Source organism: Neofelis nebulosa, chromosome 14 (genome assembly GCF_028018385.1).
Source record: "Neofelis nebulosa isolate mNeoNeb1 chromosome 14, mNeoNeb1.pri, whole genome shotgun sequence".
Lineage (NCBI taxonomy): Eukaryota > Metazoa > Chordata > Mammalia > Carnivora > Felidae > Neofelis > Neofelis nebulosa.
The window spans coordinates 57,652,692-57,678,408 of record NC_080795.1 but is presented as its reverse complement, the minus strand read 5'-3'; the positions used below and the strand labels follow the sequence as shown (position 1 = coordinate 57,678,408).

Sequence of the window (25,717 nt, the reverse complement as noted above, 5' to 3'; positions counted from 1 at the left end):
TATTTTCCTATTGCAACTTAAAAATAGTAGGTACCCAAATGACACAATTATAAGTGTTAGTGACTTCTTTGCTGCCAATAATTAGTGGAAACTCTGACACTAACACCCTGGGAATGAATTCCCAGAGACTTCACAATTTGATAGTAATTAAAAATAAAGTGTTAACTATTAATGTGTTACTATTCAGAATAGTATGCCATTGAAGTTGAACATGAAACTTATAGGTCCACTAAGAGAAAAAATGCTTTGTCTTTATTACTAGGTTATAAATTTATATTTCACCTTTATATATTTAAACTACAGTGATATTTAAAAAATAAGAATATGTTTTATGTAAATTTTTCAATTAACATTTTTCTTGATTTTCTATTCATAAGTGTTTTGATTCTTTTGTTTTCTTCTGTTGTTACAGTAAATGAGGGAGGTATCAAAACAGCTTCCAATTTATGCCCAGATCCAGGAGAACCAGAAAATGGGAAGAGAGTTGGATCAGATTTTAGGTAATATTTTATGTTATTTATTTCATTATTTTGTTGAAGTTTGTTTAATTTAAAATTAGAGAATAATACTATGGAGTTGAAGACTGGGTGATTGAAAACAATGGTAGCTGGATCTTATTTGTTACTATTAATATTCCATTACTTTAAAGTGTCTAATTACACACCAACTTTATTAGGGTGCTTTCCTGGAGTTAAACAGTTAATTTCTTGTCATGTAGTAAGTGAACAATCATGGGCTTTGGATTTGAAAGACATGAGTTAGAATTCAAATTCTGCTTAATGGCTGTCTGATCTTGAGTAAGTCATTGAATTCTGTCTGCCTGAGTTTCCTGTTCTGTAACATGTAAATTGAACTTACCACATATACTGGTGAGTTTCAGATGAGGTATTGCCAGGCTGTCGTGGTTTGTGAGTTCAAGCCTCACAATGGGCTCGCTGCTGTCAGTGCAGAGACCACTCTGGGTCCTCTGTCCTCTTCTCTCTCTGTTTTCCTCCCCACTGTAGCACACTCTTTCTACTTCTTTCTCAAAAATAAACATTAAAAAAAAATGAGGTACTGTCTATGAAATCTTCCTGCAAATATTCTATAAACATAAGTATTTTTCAGAAGTATACATAAATGAATATGTTTTATCTCCGTCTTAAAATTAGTATTTATTTTACTAATTCAAAATTAAGTTACTAACAACCAAGAGAATGAAAGTAGTATACTGTGGTAGACATTAATTTGCATAACTATCAAATAATAATTTTTAAAAATCTTGAAATTTTAGTAGTCCTCTGATTGTAGCATTTTATAAATAAAATATACCAAAAATCCTGTAAAACATTAAATGATAATTTAACTAACATTCACAAATACTTATTTTTACAAAATATCCATGAGACATATGGGGGAAAGGAAGGAGAAAAAAATAGTTTCAAACATAGAGGGAGGCAAACCGTAAGAAACTTAGAACAAACGTAGAGTTGAGGGGGCTTGGGGGGTGAAAAGAATGGGTAACGGGCATTGAGGAGGGCACTTGTTGGGTTGAGCCCTGGGTGTTGTATGTAAGTGATGAAACATGGGAATCTACTCCCCAAAATAATTTATTGTCAAATCAGCTAACATACAGTATATACAGTATACTCAGTATATACAAGACTACACTGTATATACTGTATGTTAGCTGATTTGACAATAAATTATATTTAGTAAAAAAATATTGGTAATGACCATAATTATACCTACCACACACACTTCTGTATATTATTTGTATAAAGGACAAATGATACTCTAAAGAATATCCCTGCAGGAGGTTGTAGGGGAGATCATTCTTAGAATAGAGATTTATGGAAATTTTGTCCCTGTGGATCTTTCAAGATGACTTAAAATTACATTTTGCTATACATGTAGAAGAAAAGATAATATATGATTTCACATTAATACAATTGTAATTTTCTCAAAGAAATACAGAACTTAATTTACTCAGCCCCATAATTAATATAAATGATAATGTTTGAAGAAAAACATGAGAGAAATTTAAAAGATCTGAGATCTAGTCAAACTCTAATCTTAGTAAATTGATTTTATTAAAAATCAACTGAATTTCTCAGCCTCAATAATTAAAAGTGATATTTTATAGACTACAAAATGATAAGCAACTTTCTGTTTTTACATGTCTTCTTTATTTATTATAAAATCTTATATGGTATTTATTATTTTATCCCCACTTTACAAATGAGAAAACTAAAGCCCTGTTTACACAGCAGATAATTTGTGGAACTGAAATTTGAACTTATTATTTCCTGATTCCAGAGTCTGACCATTTAGTCCATATATTACTTTAGGCTTTGAAGTCAAACTAACTTCATTTGAATTCCATTCTTGCCATAAACTACTTGTGTTCTCTAAGAGCTTATTTCCAAAAATCTAAAAATGAGAATAGTACTTATTTCATTGGTTGAGGAAATTACATGAGAGGATTTATGCATGTAGTAATTATGCAGCTTGAGACAAAATAAGTATTCAATTGGGACACTTGGGTAGCTGAGTTGTTTGTGTCTGACTCTTGTTTTAGGTTTAGGTCATGATCTCACAGTCTTGAGTTGGAGACCCTTGTACGACTCTACACTGAGTGTGGAGCCTGCTTGGGATTCTCTTTCTCCTCCTCTCTCTGCCCTTCCCCTGCGTGCTCTTTCTCTCTCTCTCAAAATAAATAAACAAACATTTAGAAAAATAAGTATTCAGGGGCGACTGGGTGGCTCAGTCAGTTAAGTGGCCGACTTTGGCTCAGGTAATGATCTCAGTTTGTTGAGTTCGAGACCCGCGTAGGGCTCTGTGCTGACAGCTCAGAGCCTGGAGCCTGCTTTGGATTGTGTGTGTTTCTCTTTCTCTGCCCCATGCTGCTCACACTCTGTGTGTGTCTCTCTCTCTCAAAAATAAATAAACATTAAAAGTTTTTAAAAGAATAAGTATTCAATTAATGCTAGTGACTATTATAGTATGATATGATTTGCAGAATAATTATTAATATGAATATTTACTTGGTCCCACTTTTTGCAAAAATTTCTGGTTTTATTGGAAATAGACTAATATAGTGATTTAAATTACCTTCAAGTGTAGAGGATTACAGTTATAAGATTACTCTGTAATCATATTTTAAGCACCATGATAGATGTTAGGCATCAAGAGGCCCACAGTCAGACTAAAATATAGTATAATCATTATAATTTAACAATGTGTGGTGGCTGGAACTAGAGGGTATTACACTAAATGAAATAGTCAGAGAAAGACAAATATATGATTTCACTCACGTGGAATTTAAGAAACATGGTAGACGAAGATAGGGGAAATGAAGCAAAAGTAAGATTAAAAAAAAAACAGAGAGGGAAACAAAACATGAGAGACTCTTAAATACAGAGAACAAACTGAGGGTGGCTGGTGGGGTGTTGGGTGGTGGGATGGGCTAAATGGGTGATGGGCATTAAAGAGGGCACTTGTTGGGATGAGCACTAGGTGTTATATGTTACTGATGAATCACTAAATTCTATTCCTGGAATCATTATTATACTATATGTTAACTAACTTGGATTTAAATTAAAAAAAAAAGAATGTGTAAAGTGTTAAGGACACACAGAGGAGGTATGACATTTTTGGAGGCTAGGAGATAAGGGTCATAAGAAGTTAACATTGAGTTTGGTCTTGCAGGATGATTAGAATGTGATACATAGAGAAAAAGAAGTCCAGTGAACATTTATATATTCATTATCTATGTATGTTATTTGCTTATTATAGGTCTGGTCTTGTACTAGGAACAAATAAAACACACAAAAGCAGACATAGTAGATGCCCTCCATAGTTCCTAGAATTTAATGGCAGAAAAGACAATAAGCAATTAAATGGCACATGCAGTTGTCATCACAAATTTAGAAAAAAAATGTTGTGAAATCATAAAAAACAGAACAAAACAAAAACAAAGCATCTGTAAGAGAGAGTAAAAGTGTCAGGGTGGGAATGCACCCATTTTAAGAAGGTTCTACTCTCATTGATACCAGAATTTTATGCATCTAGACTATAAGTAAGGAAGACTCACATTGAGGACAAGCTATTCCAGGAAAATAAAGATGAGTGAGTCTAAATTATCAAATGTAAATGGGAGAAAAGCATAGAATGAAGCTGAGGAGATAAGGAAAAACCAGATCTCTCCCACAGAGAAAGCAAATTGGCAGCCATTCAGCCTAATCTGGACTTAAGATACGTTTTGTTTTAAGCTCACATTGTTTTTAAAAAATGGGAACCAACATTTATTTATTTTTGTGTGTGGTAACCTCTAGAGTACATTTTATTTATTTATTTTTAATATGAAATTTATTGTCAAATTGGTTTCCTTACAACACCCAGTGCTCATCCCAACAGGTGCCCTCCTCAATACTCATCACCCACCATCTCCTCCCTCCCACCCCCCATCAACCCTCAGTTTGTTCTCAGTTTTTAAGAGTCTCTTATGTTTTGGCTCCCTCCCTCTCTAACCTTTTTTTTTTCCTTCCCCTCCCCCATGGTCTTCTGTTAAGTTTCTCAGGATCCACATAAGAGTGAAACCATATGGTATCTGTCTTTCTCTGTATGACTTATTTCACTTAGCATAACACTCTCCAGTTTCCTCCACGTTGCTATAAAAGGCCATATCTCATTCTTATTGCCATGTAGTACTCCATTGTGTATATAAACCACAATTTCTTTATCCATTCATCAGTTGATGGACATTTAGGCTCTTTCCATAATTTGGCTATTGTTGAAAGTACTACTGTAAACATTGGGGTACAAGTTCCCCTATGCATCAGCACTGCTGTATCCCTTGGGTAAATTCCTAGCAGTGCTATTGCTGGGTCATAGGGTAGAACTATTTTCAATTTTTTGTGGAACCTCCACACTGTTTTCCAGAGCAGCATTTAAAAGTCAGGAGATTACACACATGTACACTCACAAAGATTTTTGCACTTCCTTAGTAGATCCAATGACTGATATAATGTACCTTCACGGAAATATCTACTGAAATCTATTAATAACTATTCCCATTAGGCTGATCAAGGTCTCTCTGGTTCAACATGGTCACTCCTGGGCTACTTTAAGTCACCTATATATAGTAAGAAGATACAAAGAAGTGTAAGAGAGACCTGATCTTATTTATATTTTCAGTATATCATCCCTTATATTTTAGATAGGTGGGTTGAAGAAAACAGAAATTTTAACTGGAAGATGACTAAAGTTGTTTGGGTGTAAGATGGTGGAGACTTGGATTATGGCGATATACTGAACTAGAAAGATTCAAGATAGCCTTTAAAGATATAATTTTCAGTATCCAATGATAATTTGATGTGGAAAGCAAGAAAAAATAAAACGTGATTCCTAACTTGGTGGGATTGAATATCATGAGAATGGACTAAATGATAATATTTAATTAAGTGTAGAAGTCCAGAGGTTTGAGGAGGAAAAATGAAGAGTTCAGTTTTGAGATTTTAAAATTTACATGACTTAAGAGATTTCCACATGGATATATTACATTTGTAGTTGAATGTAATTGAAATTCAGAGATAGCTGGGAACCATCAGCATGTAGGTACTATAAATAATATTAAAGCAACATGAGTAGATTGCATCACTTAGACTCTATAAAAAGATTAGACCATCTATGACATAGTCCCAAAGATCAATGCTATTTGATGATATGATGGAACACAAGGAGCCATCAAATCATACTCATGAGTGGTGAGAGGAATAGGAGGGAAATAAGAGAAGGAGGTTCTTGAAAAGAGGTTGAGGAGTGGTCAATGTGGTTGAAAAACTGAGAGTGAGAGGCAGAAGACTGTTAAATTTGGCAGCAAGAAGATTATAGATACGAGTGATTTCTTGGCGTGACAGACCTAGAAAAAAATTTGGAATAGCATGAAAGTTGAATAGACACACTTCAGACAGGTAATAGCTCTGGATCATCAAATTACATAAAGCAGAAGAATAATGGGGGTAGTTCTGGAGTCATTATTTTCTTTCATCCATGTCTTACAGTTTTCAACATACAGGTCTTTCACATCCTTGATTAAATTTGTTTCTCGCTATTTTTTTTTTGATGCCATTGTAAATGAAATTGCTTATTGTTATTGTTATTTTTTCATTCTGATAGTTATTAGTGTATCCTGAAAATTTACTGAGTATGTTTGTTAGTCTAACAGTTGGTTAATAGAGTGTTTGAGTTTCTCTATATAAGATTTCATGTCATCTGCAAATAGTGACAGATCTACTTCTTCCTTTCTAATTCAGTGCCTTTTTTTTTTTTCCTAATTGCTCTGGCTAGGGCTTCCAATACTATGTTGAATAAATGTGGCAAGAGTGGGCATCCTTGTCTTATTCCTGATCTTAGTGGAAACACTTTCAACTTTTCACTGTAGCTTCTGGCTTGTCATATATAGCTTATATAATGTTGAGGTATGTTTTCTCTATACTTGCTTTGTTAGTGTCCACAGCCTGTGTTCTCTGAGAGCAGTTCCATAGGCCAATAGATGTGGGCCACACCTGAAGTCCTCCCCTCAAGCCATAGCTCAAGAAAAAGTAGAGAGTCCTCCTTTACAGAAAGACTAGAGGGCGTGGTTCAGTCCACCATTTGCGCAGCATACTAGGGGTGGTAACCTGCCAAGAAACATCTTTCTGATTGCCACAGTCCTGTGGACCCAGTAATGAAACCCCCAGCCACTAGAGCCAGACGATCAAGGAGTGTACCTTGGGTAGTAGCCCCTAAAACCCAGACCCCAAACATACAACTCAGGGCCTCTTTAACAGAAAGACCTAGTTTTATTCTCTCTTGCTTTGCCTTGGGGGTGGTAGCTGTTATAAACCCTTTCTCCATTGCTTATAGTCCTGTGGGACCCACAAGTGTTAAGTCCCACTGGCCACGAGAGCCAGGCAATGTAGAGATGTGCACAATATAGGGGTGTCATACAGGGGTATAAATTTCTTTCTGCCTGGCACCAATTGCTACAGTCTCATGGGAACAGATGGGGCTAAGGGTAAGCTCCCTTAGACTTCAGAGCCAGGCAAATAAGAAGTGTCCCCTAATTATAACCACAAAGGTCAGGGTGCCATATGCTGGTGAGAGCTCCCTTATGGGAAATATTAGTGTTCTGGAGCACAGCAAAAGGAGAGTGTGAAGATGGCACCCGCCAGTCTCCATCTAGGAGAGTATTCCAGCAAACTTCTAGGTATGTGTGTTAAATTAGACGCCTGCCCCTCAGGCCAACACTTTAATAAAGCAGGTGAGCCTTTTTCACCTTTACGCTGGTCACCAGTGGCTGCCTCTGAACTGGGACTTGGGGCAGGTGAATCTGAGCACTTGAGACCTTTAACCTCCCTCTCAGATTGCTGTCATCTTGTAGGTCTCAGGATGTGGGCCCCATTGGTTCTCAAAGTTAGACATTTTGGAAGGGCTCATCTCTCAAGTCCATACCTTAAAAGTTGGGATATCTGATGTGAGGTTCAAATTCTTTGATCCTCAGAGAGAAGCTCTGGGTTTTGAGTTTCTTCCTGGTTTTGGGTCACTGCACCAAGGGTAGGATTCATTTTATCCCAGCTTCTCCTACCCTCGTTGATGTGGATTTCTTCAGTTTGCAAGATGTGTAGTGGTCACTTAGCCAGCCTTTAGGTTTGTTGTTTTCTTCTTTTTTCACTTTTAAAAATTATGAGTGTTATTTTTATTGTGTTGAACACCAAAAAAATTGATTTGATGATGTATATAGGTAGCTTTAAGTAATTTTGCAGATGGACAGTTTAAAAGCATGTAAAATTCTTTGGCCTACATACATTTTTCTTTTTTTGTTTTCTTGGTTTTTTTTGTTTTGTTTTTTTTTGTGTGTGTTTTTTTCAATATATGAAGTTTATTGTCAAATTGGTTTCCATACAACATACAACACCCAGTGCTCATCCCAAAAGTACCCTCCTCAATACCCATCACCCCCCCACCCTCCCTCCCACTCCCCATCAACCCTCAGTTTGTTCTCAGTTTTTAAGAGTCTCTTATGCTTTGGCTCTCTCCCACTCTAACCTCTTTTTTTTTTTTTCCTTCCCCTCCCCCATGGGTTTCTGTTAAGTTTCTCAGGATCCACATAAGAGTGAAAACATATGGTATCTGTCTTTCTCTGTATGGCTTATTTCACTTAGCATCACACTCTCCAGTTCCATCCACGTTGCTACAAAGGGCCATATTTCATTCTTTCTCATTGCCACGTAGTACTCCATCGTGTTAATAAACCACAATTTCTTTATCCATTCATCAGTTGATGGACATTTAGGCTCTTGCCATAATTTGGCTATTGTTGAGAGTGCTGCTATAAACATTGGGGTACAAGTGCCCCTATGCATCAGTACTCCTGTATCCCTTGGGTAAATTCCTAGCAGTGCTATTGCTGGGTCATAGGGTAGGTCTATTTTTAATTTTTTGAGGAACCTCCACACTGTTTTCCAGAGTGGCTGCACCAATTTGCATTCCCACCAACAGTGCAAGAGGGTCCCTGTTTCTCCACATCCTCTCCAGCATCTATAGTCTCCTGATTTCTTCATTTTCGCCACTCTGACTGGTGTGAGGTGATATCTGAGTGTGGTTTTGATTTGTATTTCCCTGATGAGGAGCGACATTGAGCATCTTTTCATGTGCCTGTTGGCCATCCGGATGTCTTCTTTAGAGAAGTGTCTATTCATGTTTTCTGCCCATTTCTTCACTGGGTTATTTGTTTTTCGGGTGTGAAGTTTGGTGACCTCTTTATAGATTTTGGATCCTAGTCCTTTGTCCGATATGTCATTTGCAAATATCTTTTCCCATTCCGTTGGTTGCCTTTTAGTTTTGTTGGTTGTTTCATTTGCTGTGCAGAAGCTTTTTATCTTCATAAGGTCCCAGTAGTTCATGTTTGCTTTTAATTCCCTTGCCTTTGGGGATGCGTCAAGTAAGAAATTGCTGTGGCTGAGGTCAGAGAGGTCTTTTCCTGCTTTCCCCTCTAGGGTTTGGATGGTTTCCTGTCTCACATTCAGGTCCTTTATCCATTTTGAGTTTATTTTTGTGAATGGTGTGAGAAAGTGGTCTAGCTTCATCCTTCTGCATGTTGCTGTCCAGTTCTCCCAGCACCATTTGTTAAAGAGACTGTCTTTTTTCCATTGGATGTTCTTTCCTGCTTTGTCAAAGATGAGTTGGCCATATGTTTGTGGGTCTAGTTCTGGGGTTTCTATTCTATTCCATTGGTCTATGTGTCTGTTTTTGTGCCAATACCATGCTGTCTTGATGACGACAGCTTTGTAGTAGAGGCTAAAGTCTGGGATTGTGATGCCTCCTGCTTTGGTCTTCTTCTTCAAAATTACTTTGGCTATTCGGGGCCTTTTGTGGTTCCATATGATTTTTGGATTGCTTGTTCTAGTTTTGAGAAGAATGCTGGTGCAATTTTGATTGGGATTGCGTTGAATGTGTAGATAGCTATCGGTAGTATTGACATTTTGACAATATTTATTCTTCCAATCCATCAGCATGGAATGTTTTTCCATTTCTTTATATCTTCTTCAATTTCCTTCATAAGCTTTCTATAGTTTTCAGCATACAGATCTTTTACATCTTTGGTTAGATTTATTGCTAGGTATTTGATGCTTCTTGGTGCAATTGTGAATGGGATCAGTTTCTTTATTTGTCTTTCTGTTGCTTCATTATTAGTGTATAAGAATGCAACTGATTTCTGTACATTGATTTTGTATCCTGCAACTTTGCTAAATTCATGTATCAGTTCTAGCAGACTTCTGGTGGAGTCTATCAGATTTTCCATGCATAATATCATGTCATCTGCAAAAAGTGAAAGCTTAACTTCATCTTTGATGCCTTTGATTTCCTTTTGTTGTCTGATTGCTGATGCTACAACTTCCAACACTATGTTTAACAACAGCGGTGAGAGTGGACAGTCCTGTCGTGTTCCTGATCTCAGGGAAAAAGCTCTCAGTTTTCCCCGTTGAGGATAATGTAAGCTGTGGGCTTTTCATAAATGGCTTTTATGATCTTTAAGTATGTTCCTTCTGACCCGACTTTCTTGAGGGTTTTTATTAAGAAAGGTGGCTGAATTCTGTCAAAGGCCTTTTCTGCATCGATTGACAGGATCATATAGTTATCTTTTCTTTTATTAATGTGATGTATCACATTGATTGATTTGCGAATGTTGAACCAGCCCTGCATCCTTAGGAATGAATCCCAGTTGATCATGGTGAATAATTCTTTTTATATGCTGTTGAATTCGGTTTGCTAGTATCTTATTGAGAATTTTTGCATACATATTCATCAGGGATAATGGCCTGTAGTTCTCTTTTTTTACTGGGTCTCTGTCTGGTTTAGGAATCAAAGTAATACTGGCTTCATAGAATGAGTCTGGAAGTTTGCCTTCCCTTTCTATTTTTTGGAATAGCTTGAGAAGGATAGGTATTCTCTCTGCTTTAAACGTCTGGTAGAACTCCCCTGGGAAGCCCTCTGATCCTGGACTCTTATTTGTTGGGAGATTTTTGATGATTGATTGAATTTCTTTGCTGGTTATGGGTCTGTTCAAGCTTTGTATTCCCTCTGATTGAGTTTTGGAAGCGTGTGGGTGTTTAGGAATTTGTCCAATTCTTCCAGGTTGTCCAGTTTGATGGCAAAAATTTTTCATAGTATTCCCTGATAATTGCTTGTATCTCTGAGGGGTTGGTTGTAATAATTCCATTTTCATTCATGATTTTATCTATTTGGGTCATCTCCCTTTTCTTTTTGAGAAGCCTGGCTAGAGGTTTATCAATTTTGTTTATTTTTTCAAAAAACCAACTCTTGGTTTCGTTGATCTGCTCTACAGTTTTTTTAGATTCTATATTGTTTATTTCTGCTCTGATCTGTATTATTTCTCTTCTTCTGCTGGATTTAGGCTGTCTTTGCTGTTCTGCTTCTATTTCCTTTAGGTGTGCTGTTAGATTTTGTATTTGGGATTTTTCTTGTTTCTTGAGATAGGCCTGGATCACAATGTATTTTCCTCTCAGGACTGCCTTCGCTGCATCCCAAAGCATTTGGATTGTTGTATTTTCATTTTCATTTGTTTCTATATATTTTTTAATTTCTTCTCTAATTGCCTGGTTGACCCACTCATTCTTTAGTAGGGTGTTCTTTAACCTCCATGCTTTTGGAGGTTTTCCAGACGTTTTCCCGTGGTTGATTTCAAGCTTCATAGCATTGTGGTCTGAAAGTATGCATGGTATGATTTCAATTCTTGTATACTTATGAAGGGCTGTTTTGTGACCCAGTATGTGATCTATCTTGGAGAATGTTCCATGTGCACTCGAGAAGAAAGTATATTCTGTTGCTTTGGGATGCAGAGTTCTAAACATATCTGTCAAGTCCATCTGATCCAATGTATCATTCAGGGCGCTTGTTTCTTTATTGACCATGTGTCTAGATGATCTATCCATTTCTGTAAGTGGAGTGTTAAAGTCCCCTGCAATTACCACATTCTTATCCATAAGGTTGCTTATGTTTGTGAGTAATTGTTATATATATCTGGGGGCTCCCGTATTCGGCGCATAGACATTTATAATTGTTAGCTCTTCCTGATGGATAGACCCTGTGATTCTTATATAATGCCCTTGTTCATCTCTTGTTACAGCCTTTAATTTAAAGTCTAGTGTGTCTGATATAAGTATGGCTACACCAGCTTTCTTTTGACTTCCAGTGGCATGATAAATAGTTCTCCATGCCCTCACTCTCAATCTGAAGGTGTCCTCAGGTCTAAAATGAGTCTCTTGTAGACAGCAAATAGATGGGTCTTGTTTTTTTATCCATTCTGACACCCTATGTCTTTTGGTTGGCGCATTTAGTCCATTTACATTCAGTGTTATCATAGATAGATATGGGTTTAGAGTCATTGTGATGTCCATAGGTTTCATGCTTGTAGCGATGTCTCTGGTACTTTGTCTCACAGGATCCCCCCTACGATCTCTTGTAGGGCTGGTTTAGTGGTGACAAATTCCTTCAGTTTTTGTTTGTTTGGGAAAACCTTTTTCTCTCCTTCTATTCTAAATGACAGACTTGCCGGATAAAGGATTCTCAGCTGCATTTTTTTTTCTGTTCATCACATTGAAGATCTCCTGCCATTCCTTTCTGGCCTGCCAAGTTTCAGTAGAGAGATCAGTCATGAGTCTTACAGGTCTTCCATTATATGTTAGAGCACGTTTATCTCTAGCTGCTTTCAGAATTTTCTCTTTATCCTTGTATTTTGCCAGTTTCACTATGGTATGTCGTGCAGAATATCGATTCAAGTGACGTCTGAAGGGAGTTCTCTGTGCCCCTTGGATTTCAATGCCTTTTTCCTTCCCCAGATCCGGGAATTATTAAAGATTATTTCTTAAAGTACACCTTCAGCACCTTTCCCTCTCTCTTCCTCCTTTGGAATACCAGTTATGCGTAGATTATTTCTCTTTAGTGCATCACTTAGTTCTCTAATTTTCCCCTTATACTCCTAGATTTTTTTATCTCTCTTTTTCTCAGCTTCTTCTTTTTCCATAACTTTATCTTCTAGTTCACCTGTTCTCTCCTCTGCCTCTTCAATCCGAGCCGTAGTTGTCTCCATTTTATTTTGCAACTCATTGAGAGCATTTTTTAGCTCCTCCTGGCTGTTCCTTAGTCCCTTGATCTCTGTAGCAAGAGATTCTCTGCTGTCCATTATACTGTTTTCAAGCCCAGCGATTAATTTTATGACTATTATTCTAAATTCACTTTCTGTTATATTGTTTAAATCATTTTTGATCAGTTTCATTTGCTGTTGTTATTTCCTGGACATTTTTCTGAGGAGAATTCTTCTGTTTCGTCATTTTGGATAGTCCCTGGAGTGGTGCAGGACTGCGGAGCACTTCCTTTGTGCTGTCTTGAATAACTTGAGTTGGTGGGCGGAGCCTCAGTCAGACCTGATGTCTGCCCCAGCCCACCACTGGGGCCACAGTCAGACTGGTGTGTGCCCTCTCTTCCCCTCTCTTAGGGGCAGGGTTCACTGTGGGGTGGCAGGGCCCGTCTGAGCTACTTGCACACTGCCAGGCTTGTGGTGCTGGGGATCTGGCGTATTAGCTGGGATGGATCGGCAGGGTACACAGGGGCAGGAGAGGCAGGCTCAGTTCGCTTTTCCTTTGGAGATCTGCTTCGGGAGGGGCCCTGCGGCACCGGGAGGGAGCCATACCTGGTGTAGGGATCCATCGGCAGAAGCACAGCGTTGGATGTTTGCGAGGTGCAAGCAAGTTCCCTGGGAGGAACTGGTTCCTTTTGGGATTTTGGCTGGGGGATGGGCGAGGGAGATGGTGCTGGTGAGCGCCTTTGTTCCCTGACAAGCTGAGCTCTATAGTCTGGGGCTCAACAACTCTCTCTCCAGTTGTCCTCCAGCCCTCCTGTTCTCCGAGCAGAGCTGTTACCTTATAACCTTCCAGATGTCAAGTCCCTCTTGCTGTCAGAACACACTCCATCAGGCCCCTCCGCTTTTGCCAGCCAAACTCAGGGGCTCTGCTTTGCTGGCGGGCTGCCCCTCTGCCCCGGCTCCCTCCCGCCAGTCCTTGGAGCCTGCACTGCCTCTCCGCCCTTCCTACCCTCTTCCGTGGGCCTCTCTTCTGCGCTTGGCTCCGGAGACTCCATTCTGCTAGTCTTCTGGCGGTTTTTTGGGTTATTTAGGCAGGTGTAGGTGGAATCTAAGTGATCAGCAGGACGCGAGGTGAGCCCAGCATCCTCCTACTCCGCCATCTTCCCAGGATCCCCCAGGTTTATTGTTTTGTTAAAGAGGAAATTGTTGCCTAGGTAGCTGTTTACCCAGTGTGTCCTTGGGAGGAGGTGAGTTAAGGATCTTCCTACTTCACAATTTTGAACTGAAACTCTCAAGGAACTTCTTTATGGATTGAATATGAAGTAATACAATTAGGAATAGTTAATAATTCTACAAAAAACCTTTTATAAAGAAAATGCTAATCTAGTCTGCAGCATATACAAGTCCTTTCTTCTATTTCTACCTTTGATTTATCAGTGATTTGATAGATCTTTTCCTTCTTTCTCCTACCCCAAATTACTTGCCTCTCCTTTAGGTTACCCATATTGTTTAAACAAAAAAGCTCATTATTCAGATATTTCTTCTTGTGTTTTATTTCTTATTTTTTCCTCTTATCCCCATTTTACTACATTACTATGATCCATCTCCTGTTACATAATTAAGGTCACATCACTTGTTCCACTTTGTCTAGGTCACATAGCATTTCCATGATAACAATGGAAATTTCTTTAATAAAAATCTATATGCTCAATAAAACATTGTTTTTATATGGAAGTTATAGAATACTATATCTGAGTAACTATCCAAATGCAGCATGGAAAAATATGACAGATCTGACATTGAATTTTGCTTTTATGTTATGTTATTTTTATCATTTATATATCACTAGAAGATACATCACTAGAAGACATTCTTAATATTTTCCTTTATAATTTGATATTTCAAAAACTTGTCATTTAATAATATGTGGCATCAAATACATAAAATAACCTCATTTTTATAGATTTGGAAAGTAGTATACATAAAATATTCCCACATTACACAAGCCAAAATACTTGCCTTATTCGTAAATAGTTTTATTCATCAAAAATTATTTCTAGTTTCAATATTTTAATGTATTTCAAAATATGTGTATTTTAAACTGTATTTCAGTGAAAGATTACCACAATTTAAATTATTTGCGGCCTCTATTCCCTGAATCACCATTTCTTGTTTATATTTTTATCATAACAGTGCAGTAGCAGCTTGTATTTTCCTCTCTAGCAATAAGGAGTCCATGAGAAAATAGTTGATAAAGTATAGATAAAGTGCTAAGTTCCTCAGAAAGTATGCATAGTATGAGTACTAAGCCTTGTCATTTATTTATTTATTTATTTATTTATTTATTTATTTATTTATTTTTAAGTTTATTTATTTAGAGAGAGAGAGAGTGAGTATAAGTGGGGGAGTGGCAGACAGAGAGGGAGAGAGAATTCCAATTAGGATCCGCAGTGTCAGCATGGAGACCGACTTGGGTCTCGAACTTATGAACTCTGAGATCATGAACTGAGCAGAAATCAGGGGTCGGATGCTTAACCAGCTAAGCCACCCAGGTGCCCCTATTTTCTCTTTAGATTGCCTATCCATGTTGAATATTTTCATAAATCACATTTTTCTAAATGTCTTATTAGCTTGGATAACACAATTGGAGTAACTTTCAAAAATCTAGCCCCACTGTTTTTCTATATATTTATACAAGTTAAAGTAGATTATTTTAAGGGGATAGTTTTAATATGGTAACATTGTTCTGAGCAATTTGGGCTGCAAGAAATAATGGAACGTTTATGCTTCCATTACTCTTTCAGATCTATGTAATATGTCTTTTAAGGAATCTTTTCAAACATGCCAGAATCATATTTACATATGGACAACACTGCAAGCCTTAATTGCTTTGGTCTTAAAACATAATATGAGAGGAAGGTTGCAATGGAGGTTTGCTCAAATTCAAGTCAGCAAGCTTTTCTTAAGCATTTTTGGCTTGATGGTGAAAAAAAAATGGTGTCTGCCTTCAAGAAATAGAATAAATTCCAGTATGGTGATATGAGAAAGCACACAACTGAATATCATTCAAGTCATATGAGCTAAGAGAGCATGGATTTAAGTTACAGGAAAACAAGGAAGATGAAAATCCATTTGAAGAATGGGTAGGATTCTTGTAGGAAAAGACTGGCAATATCACATTCTAGGAAGAAAGAATAGCATGTGCTATATTGCTGAGCTGACAAAGGGTAGAGGCATTTGGAAGAACAGTTTTCCTCAAGCAACTGGTTATTTTAAGAGAATAGTAGCTTTTTAAAAATCCCTTTTTTAAAAATACACTTCGCACAACTAAAATGATCTATTTTCTGTAAGAGGCACGTCTAGCATTCTGTAACACAATATGGCAGAATCGGAAGTATAATGTCAGAAAGTTCGGTTTCGACTGTATTAAGGAACTTAAATGCTAGAATGCAAATGTGTAAACAAAGGGAAAAGAGAACCAAATTGCAGCCCTGGGTTCAGGCCTACCTTTTTTACTGCTAAGGGCACAAACTTCAGGCCTAGAGGTTTACTCATTAGCAAAATAGGAACCTGGACAGGTGTAATCTTTTGATAAGTAACAAAGTAACAGTTTTGAAAGTGTTTTTAAGCTATGGTTTGGTATATGTCTGTGTGTGATAATTGATATTATATAATTTCTTAACACCATGAGCTATGAGGAGATACAAGTTTTTTGATCGAGGATAATATAGCAGTAGCTGTGCAATAAAAACCTTTATCTGAAAGCTAAGTGTAATACATCTTGTAATAGAAGAGGAAGCCATTGCTGTTGTCCAGATGAGAAATTTTAACAATGTGAAGTAAGATGGAGGCAATGAGAATTGAAAGGGAACAATTGATGAAATTAAAGAATTAGACTCAAAGGGTTGCAGGGTTTGGGGAAAGAATGAAGATTTTAAAATCTTTATTCATTGGAAGAATCATACTAAAATTAGGAAGAGAAAGGTAACTTGGCATTTACTGAACTCTTCTTTATCCTGGGTACTTTACCAGGCAACGTTGTAACTTTTAGATACCTAGACCTTCACTATAGCGGTACAACCTGATGTTATTCCATTTTTATTAAAAGGGAAACAGATCTTTGGGGAGAATAAATGGCTTCTCCACGTCAAGTGAAAAGAATAACAGGACTTAAAATTAAGTTCATCTAATTCCAAATTCCATACTCTTTCATGTGTAATAGTGTATACTTGTTTTAGAAGAAAGACTAGTTCAGTTTTTAAAAGTAAAAATAAATGTCCAAATTTCAGAAAAAATGAAAGTAATAAAGACCTAAAACAAACAAACAAACAAATGAACATGGAACATCATGATTGTTGAAATCTTCAACAGGTGATGGTATTCGTAAGGCAGAATATATAGTAAAAGAAGACAGTTTTGGAGAAGGAACATGGAGCAGGGCTTATTTTTCAGGTAATGGGAAGAGGAAGTAGATTCAAGAAAAGAGTGGCAAATAGGTGGTAGGGTGACTTCACTAAACTCAGGGAAGTCAAGATATTCCTTAGATCACTAAAGCCAAAAAAGAGGTTACACTGGTGACAGAAGAGTTGAGGGAAATGGGGATAGAGAATATTAATTTAGGGATGGAGAATCACTGGTAACTTAAGAGATGATGCAAAACAATTAGATTACAAAATATTAGGAAATAGCTGTGTGAAACTCTATTCTTTAGGAAACTTTTGTGTTGGGGTGCCTGCGTGGCTCAGTTAAGCATCCAACTCTTAATTTCGGCTCAGGTCATGATCTCATGGTTCTTGAGATCAAGCCCCATATAGGCCTCTGCACTGACAGCGTGGAGCCTACTTGGGATGTTTCTGGCCCTCTCTCTGGGCCCCTCCCCTCCTCTCAAAATAAATAAACATTAAAAAATATATATTAAAAAAAGTTTTTTGAGGGTAGAAGGGACACCTCTGGGAGTTTCTATGTATTAATGATCTCTTTGCCATCACCAAAGTAAGACATATAAGTGATTAGACTAGCATACTTAGAAAGCTTATTTTAGGAGAACAGATGAAGGCAGGGCCACGTTCAAAAGTGTGATGAATTTATATCATGATAGCTTCTCTTGACTATAGTAGTGTTTTAATATTAACAGATGAGAGGTATGTACCCTGCTATTTCATTACAAGGATATATCAGTGTTTTAATACTCCAAGTAAAAATCCAAATTTTGTAGCCAAAATTGTTCTTTCTTCTCAAGGTGAAGACAAATTCCTATCTTTGTCTAGTGATATATCTTTAAAGGGAAGGCATCAAACAAGAACTTTCCTACAGAAGGAAACTCTGTGTAGGTAAGGATTCCAAAAACTGAGCCTTCTCAGACATTTGGTTATCATTTTAAGAGACATGTAAATTTTTAATTTATTTTTCAGCCTAGAATTTCCTGGCAGTTTCTATGTCTTTTTGGAAGCATTTCAAATAGGCATTTCAAATTAGAAACTGGGCTTTTAAGATTTCAAAACACAGCTGTTGGGAGTCTCACCTTGGAGATTAGCACACACACAATGGTAGGCAAATCATAGTATGTCCCATAAGATATCTTCTCCAGGGATTTTTTCAATAATTTCCTCAGTGATTATAAAAATATTGATTTTATGCATATAAGAATATTTTTATTTTAGCGACTGCTGTCTGTAAATCATTAGTTTTAGGATGAGTTTGAAGTCCTGCTATTAGGTCATGTGATCAGAGAAGGTAATGGAGAAATGCTAAAGCTGTAGTTACACATAAAAAGGTAATATAAATCTCACTGGTAATGTTAAATGTAGAGTAATTGTTAGATTTTTCAATATGGTAATATTGGTGCCTAATTCACTTAAACTTTAGTCCTCAAGTTAAAAAAATGAACATAGTAAAAGTAACTATAACTAGATTAATCTGTTATTAGTTGCATAATAATAATTTTTTTAAACATGCAAATTGTAGCAGCATCAACCTAAAATGTGAGGGGGGAAGGAAATGTGTAGTTTATTAATTCTATTGAATTTTCCAAGTTAAGTTGTTATTGTTTAAAATAAGGTATTATAAGTTCAAGATATATTATGTAAGTCTCATGGTGACCACAAGGGGAAATCCTGCAGTAATTACACAAAAGAACATGATCAAGAAGTCAGAACATATGGATATCAAAACACACACAAAAAAGATGGAAGGATAAGAAACAAGTAACAATAGATCCACAAAACAACCAGAAAACAATTTACAAAGTAACAATATTAAGTCCTTGCCTATCAATAATTACATTAAATGTAAATAGATTAAATAGATTAAATTAGATAAGTCACAGAAATAGCTGAACAGATAAAAGCATGAGAGCCAACAATATGCTGCCTATGAGACTCACTTTAACCTTAGCAACAAACATGGATGATAAACGAGTTAGTACATCAAGAATATATAACAATTGTAGGGGGCCATGGGTGGGTCAGTCGGTTAAGCATGCAGGTCATGATTTCACAGTTGTGAGGTCAAACCTTACGTGGGGCTCCATGCTGGGTGTGGAGCCTTCTTAAGATTCTCTCTCTCTCTCTCTCTCTCTCTCTCTCTCTCTCCCTCCCTCCCTCCCTCCCTCCCTCCCTCCCTCCCTCCCTCCTTCTCTCCTTCTGTCCCTCCCCTGCTGGTGGTCTTGCTCTCTCTCAAAAAGAAAAAAAAAAAAAAAAAAAAAAAAATATATATATATATATATATATATATATATATGAATTATAAATATTTATGTGCCTCAAATTGGACTAACTATATAAAGCAAAAATTAACACTGGTCAAAGGAAAATAAATTAGTAATACAATAATACAATACAATAATTGGAATTATTATAGTAACACTATTATAGTACTATTACTATAGTGGTACTATTATTACAAAAATAGTAATACAATAGTTGGGATTTGAATGTCTCTCAACAAGGATAGACTGATCATCGAGACAGAGAATCAATAAAGAAACAATGGTTTTGAAAAGATTGTAGAGCAAATGGACCTCATAGACATACATAGAACATTCTATACAACAAAGAAGAATCCATATTTTCTTAAATGCATATGAAGCGTTTTCTAGGATAGGCCATGTGTTAGGCCACAAAACAAGTCTTAGCAAATTCAAGAAGATAGAAATCCTGCCAGATGTCTTTGCTGACCACAATGGTGCAAAACTGGAAATCAATAACAAGAGGAAAACTGGAAAATTCACAAACACATGGAAATTAAACAACACTCCCCCGAGCAACCAATGAATCAACAAGAAGTTAAAGGGGGAATTAAAAACTTTGTAAGAAAAACAAAACTGGAAATACAACATACCAGAACTTACGAGATACAGGGAAACAGTCCTAAGGGGAAAGTTCTTACGATAAATGCCTACATGAAGAATCAAGAAAGATCCCAAATGTACAACAAACCCTCCACCTTAAAAAACTAGAAAAGAAGAGCAAACTTAGCCCAAAGTTAAAAGAAGACAAGAAATAATAAAGATGAAAGCAGAAATAAATAAAACAGAAAACAGAAAAGTAATAGAATAGATTAACCAAGTTAAGAATTAGTTCTTTGAAAAGATAAAATTGGCAAGCCCTTAGCTAGAGTAACCAAGATAAAAATGGAGAAGAGGACCCAACTCAAGAAATCATTCCTGAAAAAAGAATCATTACAGTTGATAACAGAAATTCCAAGGATCAGAAAAACTATTTAATATGAAAAGTTTTATGCCAATAAACCAGAAAACCTAAGAAAAATAGAAAATTCTTAGGAACATTCAACTTATCAATCCTGAATCAGAGAGAACACCCAGGTAGACCTCGTATTAAAGAAGATTGAATCAGTGATCAAAGATCTCCCAACAACAACAAAAAACACCCAGAACCAGATGGCTTCAATGGTGAATTTGCCAAACCTTTAAAGAAGAATTAACACCAGTATTTCTCAAACTCCTCCAAAAAATTGAAGAGGAGGGGACATTCTCAAATTCATTTTACAAGGCCTGCATTATCCTTATACCAAAAACAGGAAAAGACACTGGTAGAAAAGAAAGCCTTTTTAGGTCAATGTCTCTGATGAATGCAGATGCAAAAATTCTCAATGAAATACTTGCACACAAAATTCTGCAGCACATTAATAGGATAATTTGCCATGATCAAATGGGATTTATCCCTGGATGCAAGGATGGTGAAACATATGAAAATCAATCAATATGATGATATCACACTAGCACAATCAAAGGAAAGAATCAAAAGGTGCAGAAAACACATCAAAATTCAACATCCATTCATGATAAAAACTAGATTTAGAAAGAACATGCCTCAACATAATAAAGGCCATATATGAAAAACACACAGCTAATATGATACTCAGTGGTAAAAACCAGAGCTTTTCCTCTGATATCAGGAACAAGACCAGGATTTCCACTCTCATCATTTCTATTCAACATAGCACTAGAAGTCCTGGCCCCACCAATCAGACAAGAAAAAGAAATACAAGGCATCCATATTGGTAAGGAAGTAGTTAAACTGTTACCATTTGCAGATAACATGATACTATACACAGAAAACTTTAAGACTCCACCAAAATACTATTAGAAGTAATGAATGAATTAAATTGCAGGATACAAAACTAATACACAGACATTAGTTGCATTTCTATAAACTAATAAAGAAGTATCAGAAAGAAAAATTAAGAAAGCAATTCCATTTGCAGTTTTACCAAAAAGAATACAATACCTAGGAATAAACTTAACCAAGAAGGTGGAAGATCTGTACTCTGAAAACTGTGAAACACTGATGAAAGAAATTAAAGATAATACAAGCAAATGGGAAAATAGTCCATGTTCATGGACTGGAAAAATTGATACAGCTAAAAGGTCCATTCTGCCCATAGCAATCTATACATTCAATGCAATCCCTACTAAAATACCAACAACAGTTTTTACAGAATTAGAACAAATGATAGTAAAATTTGTATGGAATCACAAATGACCCTGAATAACCAAAGCAATCTTAGGAAAGAGAAACAAAGCTGGAAGTATCACAATTCCAGATTTCAAGATTAAGTACAAGGCTGTAGTAATCAAAACAGTATGGTACTGGCACAAAATAGACACATGGATTGATAGAACAAAATAGCCCAGACATAAACTCACACTTTTGTGGTCAATTAATTTATGACAAAAGAGACAAGAATATACAATGGGGAAATGATTATCTTTTCAGTAAATGGTTCTGGGAAAACTGGACAACCACACGGAAAAGAAAGAATCTGGACTACTTTCAAACAGCGTCCACAAAAATAAACTCAGAATGGCTTAAAGACCTAAATGTGATACCTGAAACCATAAAAATCCTAGAAGAGAACACAGAATAAAATTTCTCTGATATCAGCTGTAGCAATGTTTTTCTACATATGTCTCCTAAGGCAAGGAAAGCAAAAGCAAAAATAAGCTATAGGGACTAAATCAAAATAAAAAGCTTCTGCACAGCAAAGGAAACGATCAACAACAAAAAAAGACAACATACTTAACAGAAGAATATATTTGCAAAGGATATATCCAATAAAAGGTTAATATCCAACTATATAAAGAATTTATAGAACTCAGCACCAAAATAATCATCATCTGATTACAAAATGGACAGACAACCTGAATGACTTTTTTTCGAAGAAGACATACAAATGGCTAACAGACACATGAAAATATGTTCAACAATAGTAATCATCAGGGAAATGTAAATCAAAATCAGAATGTGATATCACCTTACGCCTGTCAGAATGACTGAAATCAAAAAGACGAGAAGTGACAAGTATTGACAAGGACATGGAGAAAAAGTGGGAAAAGGTGGGAATATAAATTGATACAGCCACTGTGGGTAATGGTATGGAGTTTCCTCAAAAAAGATAAAAATAGAAATACTGTATGATCCAACAGTTTCACTACTGGGTATTTATCCAAAGAATGTGAAAGCACTAAAAAATATATATGCATCCCTACATTTATTGCAGCATTATTTATATAGCCGAGATGTGGAAGCAATTCATGTGTACATCAATAGAAGAATGGATACAGATGTATATATGTGTGTATACACACACACACAGGAATGTTAAGTAGTCATGAAAAAGTATAAGGTTGTGACATTTGCAACAACCCGAACGGACCTAAAGAGTATTAATAAGTCAGGCAAATACAAATAACATATGATATCACTTATAGGTAGAATGAAAACAAAGCAAACATACAAACAAAAATAATCAGACTTACAAATACAGAGAATAAACTGGTGGTTGGCAGAGAGGAGAAGGGTGGGAGATGGGAAAATGGGTAAAGAGGAGTGGGAGATAAAGGTTTCCAGTTAAAGAATGAATAAGTCAGGGGCGCCTGGGTGGCGCAGTCGGTTAAGCGTCCGACTTCAGCCAGGTCACGATCTCGCGGTCCGTGAGTTCGAGCCCCGCGTCAGGCTCTGGGCTGATGGCTCGGAGCCTGGAGCCTGTTTCCGATTCTGTGTCTCCCTCTCTCTCTGCCCCTCCCCCGTTCATGCTCTGTCTCTCTCTGTCCCAAAAATAAATAAAAAATGTTGAAAAAAAAAATTAAAAAAAAAAAAAAAAGAATGAATAAGTCAGTGGAATAAAATTTACAACATAGGGAATATATTTAATGATGTTGTATTAATGTTATATGATGATAGTAGCTATGCTTCTGATGAGCAAAATATAACGTATAGAGTTGTTGAAACACTATGTTGCACATCTGAAATTAATGTAACATTGTGTGTCAAACTGTACTCAAATATAAACAAACAAATAAATATTGTAAGACTAAGATTTTAAAAACAAGATTCTTGGTTTTTACAGAAGTATAGAAAACACTCCTAAAGTTTATATGGAGCCACAAAAGACTTCAAATAGCCAAAGAAATTTAAAAAAATAAAAAGCAGGAAGTATCACACTTGATGATTTTAAGCTATGCTATATAGATATAGTCATCAAAACAGTATGGTTCTGGCATAAAAACAGACAATTAGAGCAATGGAACAGAACTGAGGCCCAGAAATAAGCCCAAGCATTTATAATCAAATAATATTTGACAAGGGAGTGAAGAACACTCACTGGGGAAAATGCAGCCTCTTCCGTAAATGGTGCTAGGATAATTGGATAGTCACACAGCAAAGAATGAAAATTGATCTAAATCTTACACCATTTACAAAAATTAACTTGAATTTGATTAAGGACTTAATATTAGACCTGAAACCATGAAACTCCTAGAAGAAATCATAGGAATAAATCTCCTTGACATAGGTCTTGGAGATGATTTTTAAATCCGGCACCAAAAGAAAAAGAACAAAAGCAAAAACAAGCAAGTGTGACTACATCAAACTAACTACAGCAAAAGAAACCATCAACAAAGTGAAATTATGGGCTATGAAATGGGGAAAAATATTTGCAAACCATGTATCTAATAAGAGGCAAGTAGCCAAAAACGTATGAAGAACTCATACAATTGAGTAGCAAAAAAATAATGATTATAGCAATCATTATCCAGAACATAGTGAATTAAAAATATGGGCAAAGGACCTGAATAGACATTTCTTTAAAGAACATATGAGGATGGCTAACACACTCAATATCACTAAACTTTGGGGAAATGCAGTATACAACTGCAGTGAACTTTAACACCGCACCTGTTAGAATGGCCATCCTCAAAAAGATAAGACATAACAAATGCTGCCATGCATGTGGAAAAAAGGGAACCTTTGTGCCCTATTGGTTGGATTGTAAATTGGAACAGCCACATGGAAAACATTATGGAGGACAAAAAATTAAAAATGGAGCTACCATATGATTAAGCCATTCTACTTCTGGAACCTATCCAAAGGAAATGAAAATAATAACTGAAGAGTGATAGCCCCCATCTTCATAGCTGGTTGCTACAGATACAGAGCTGAAAAGGGGGTTTTCAATTGTATAGGAGGAAATGGAAATAAAAAAATATATAATACACTGTGATAAGTACAATTAGATAAATATATCCAATATACAGAGAAATAAATGATTACCTCTTTGGGGAATATAGGGAGGAAGAGCTGCCCCAAAGGGGATGACATCTTCACTATGTTCTGAAAATGGATAGAAGTTTTCCAGATGGACAAGAAGTTTAGGAGAGAATTTCAGGATGAGTGTTGAACATGTGCACTGACCCAGAACTGTATACCATGCAGCATATCTGAGGGCAGTTTGTATTGCTGAGTATCAAGTACAAAGTGGGGTAGAAGATAAAGCCCAAGAAAGAGATTGACAAGTAGACAAGGGAATGGAATACATTCCCAATTGATGGATTAGCACCATAATTCATACTTTACTCCACAAACGTGTAATTTTAACAAAACAAAAAGGCAAAGGCAAAGTGGTGTATCATAAGATTACTTCTAAGCTCCTTTAAATAAGCTATTGCAAGTAAGGGAATCCCCAGTGGACATTTTACAGATAAAGCTTTATTTTTCCCAAATAACACGAAGTCCAGAAGAAGTACTTACTGTCATACCTTCAGCTTCTTAGTAATACTATTGGATACAGGGCCTCTTTCAGCCTTTTTAAATCTTTTCCACATTCTTAGCAGATTAGTTTTGAGTCTTTAGTGATGGTCTCATGATGGCAGGATGGCTGTTATTATCCTTGTTCCAGATACCAATTCCTCTTTTAAAAAAGGAAGGAGGACGAATGTCAAAGAGTTTTCTCTTTTCGAGACCTTGTATTTTTGTTCAGGAAGAAAAGTCTTAGCCAACTTCCATTTCATTGTCCAGAAATGGTCTTCACGCACATCTTTGAAACAATAGCCTAGCACACGAAACACAAGTCTTGCCTGGGGCTGGCATGAGCATATCCTGAATAAATCAGGGTTCTGTTTAAGGGGTAGGGGGCAATTTTTGAAAGGGAATGGGTAGGGTCTGCCAGGTACAGACAGCATAAGATGGCATTTTATGAATTTTTGTTCTCGAATTTTTGTTCTCAGTTTTGTTCTCGAATCTCATATGTTCCCAATCCTTTATCTCTTATCTACCCTACTCCTTTCAACCTGGA

General features: G+C 36.4%; 1 protein-coding gene across 6 annotated transcripts in view; it reads left to right on the top strand.

Moving 5' to 3' along the window:
* Positions 1–25,717, top strand: part of CSMD3 (CUB and Sushi multiple domains 3) — a 1,263,431-nt gene that overhangs the window by 548,882 nt on the left and 688,832 nt on the right. For all 6 annotated transcript variants that reach the window (XM_058698868.1, XM_058698869.1, XM_058698867.1 and 3 more), the window contains one exon: positions 413–500. In XM_058698868.1, coding sequence (XP_058554851.1) covers positions 413–500 — 88 coding nt within the window. The remainder of the gene's footprint in view (positions 1–412; positions 501–25,717) is intronic.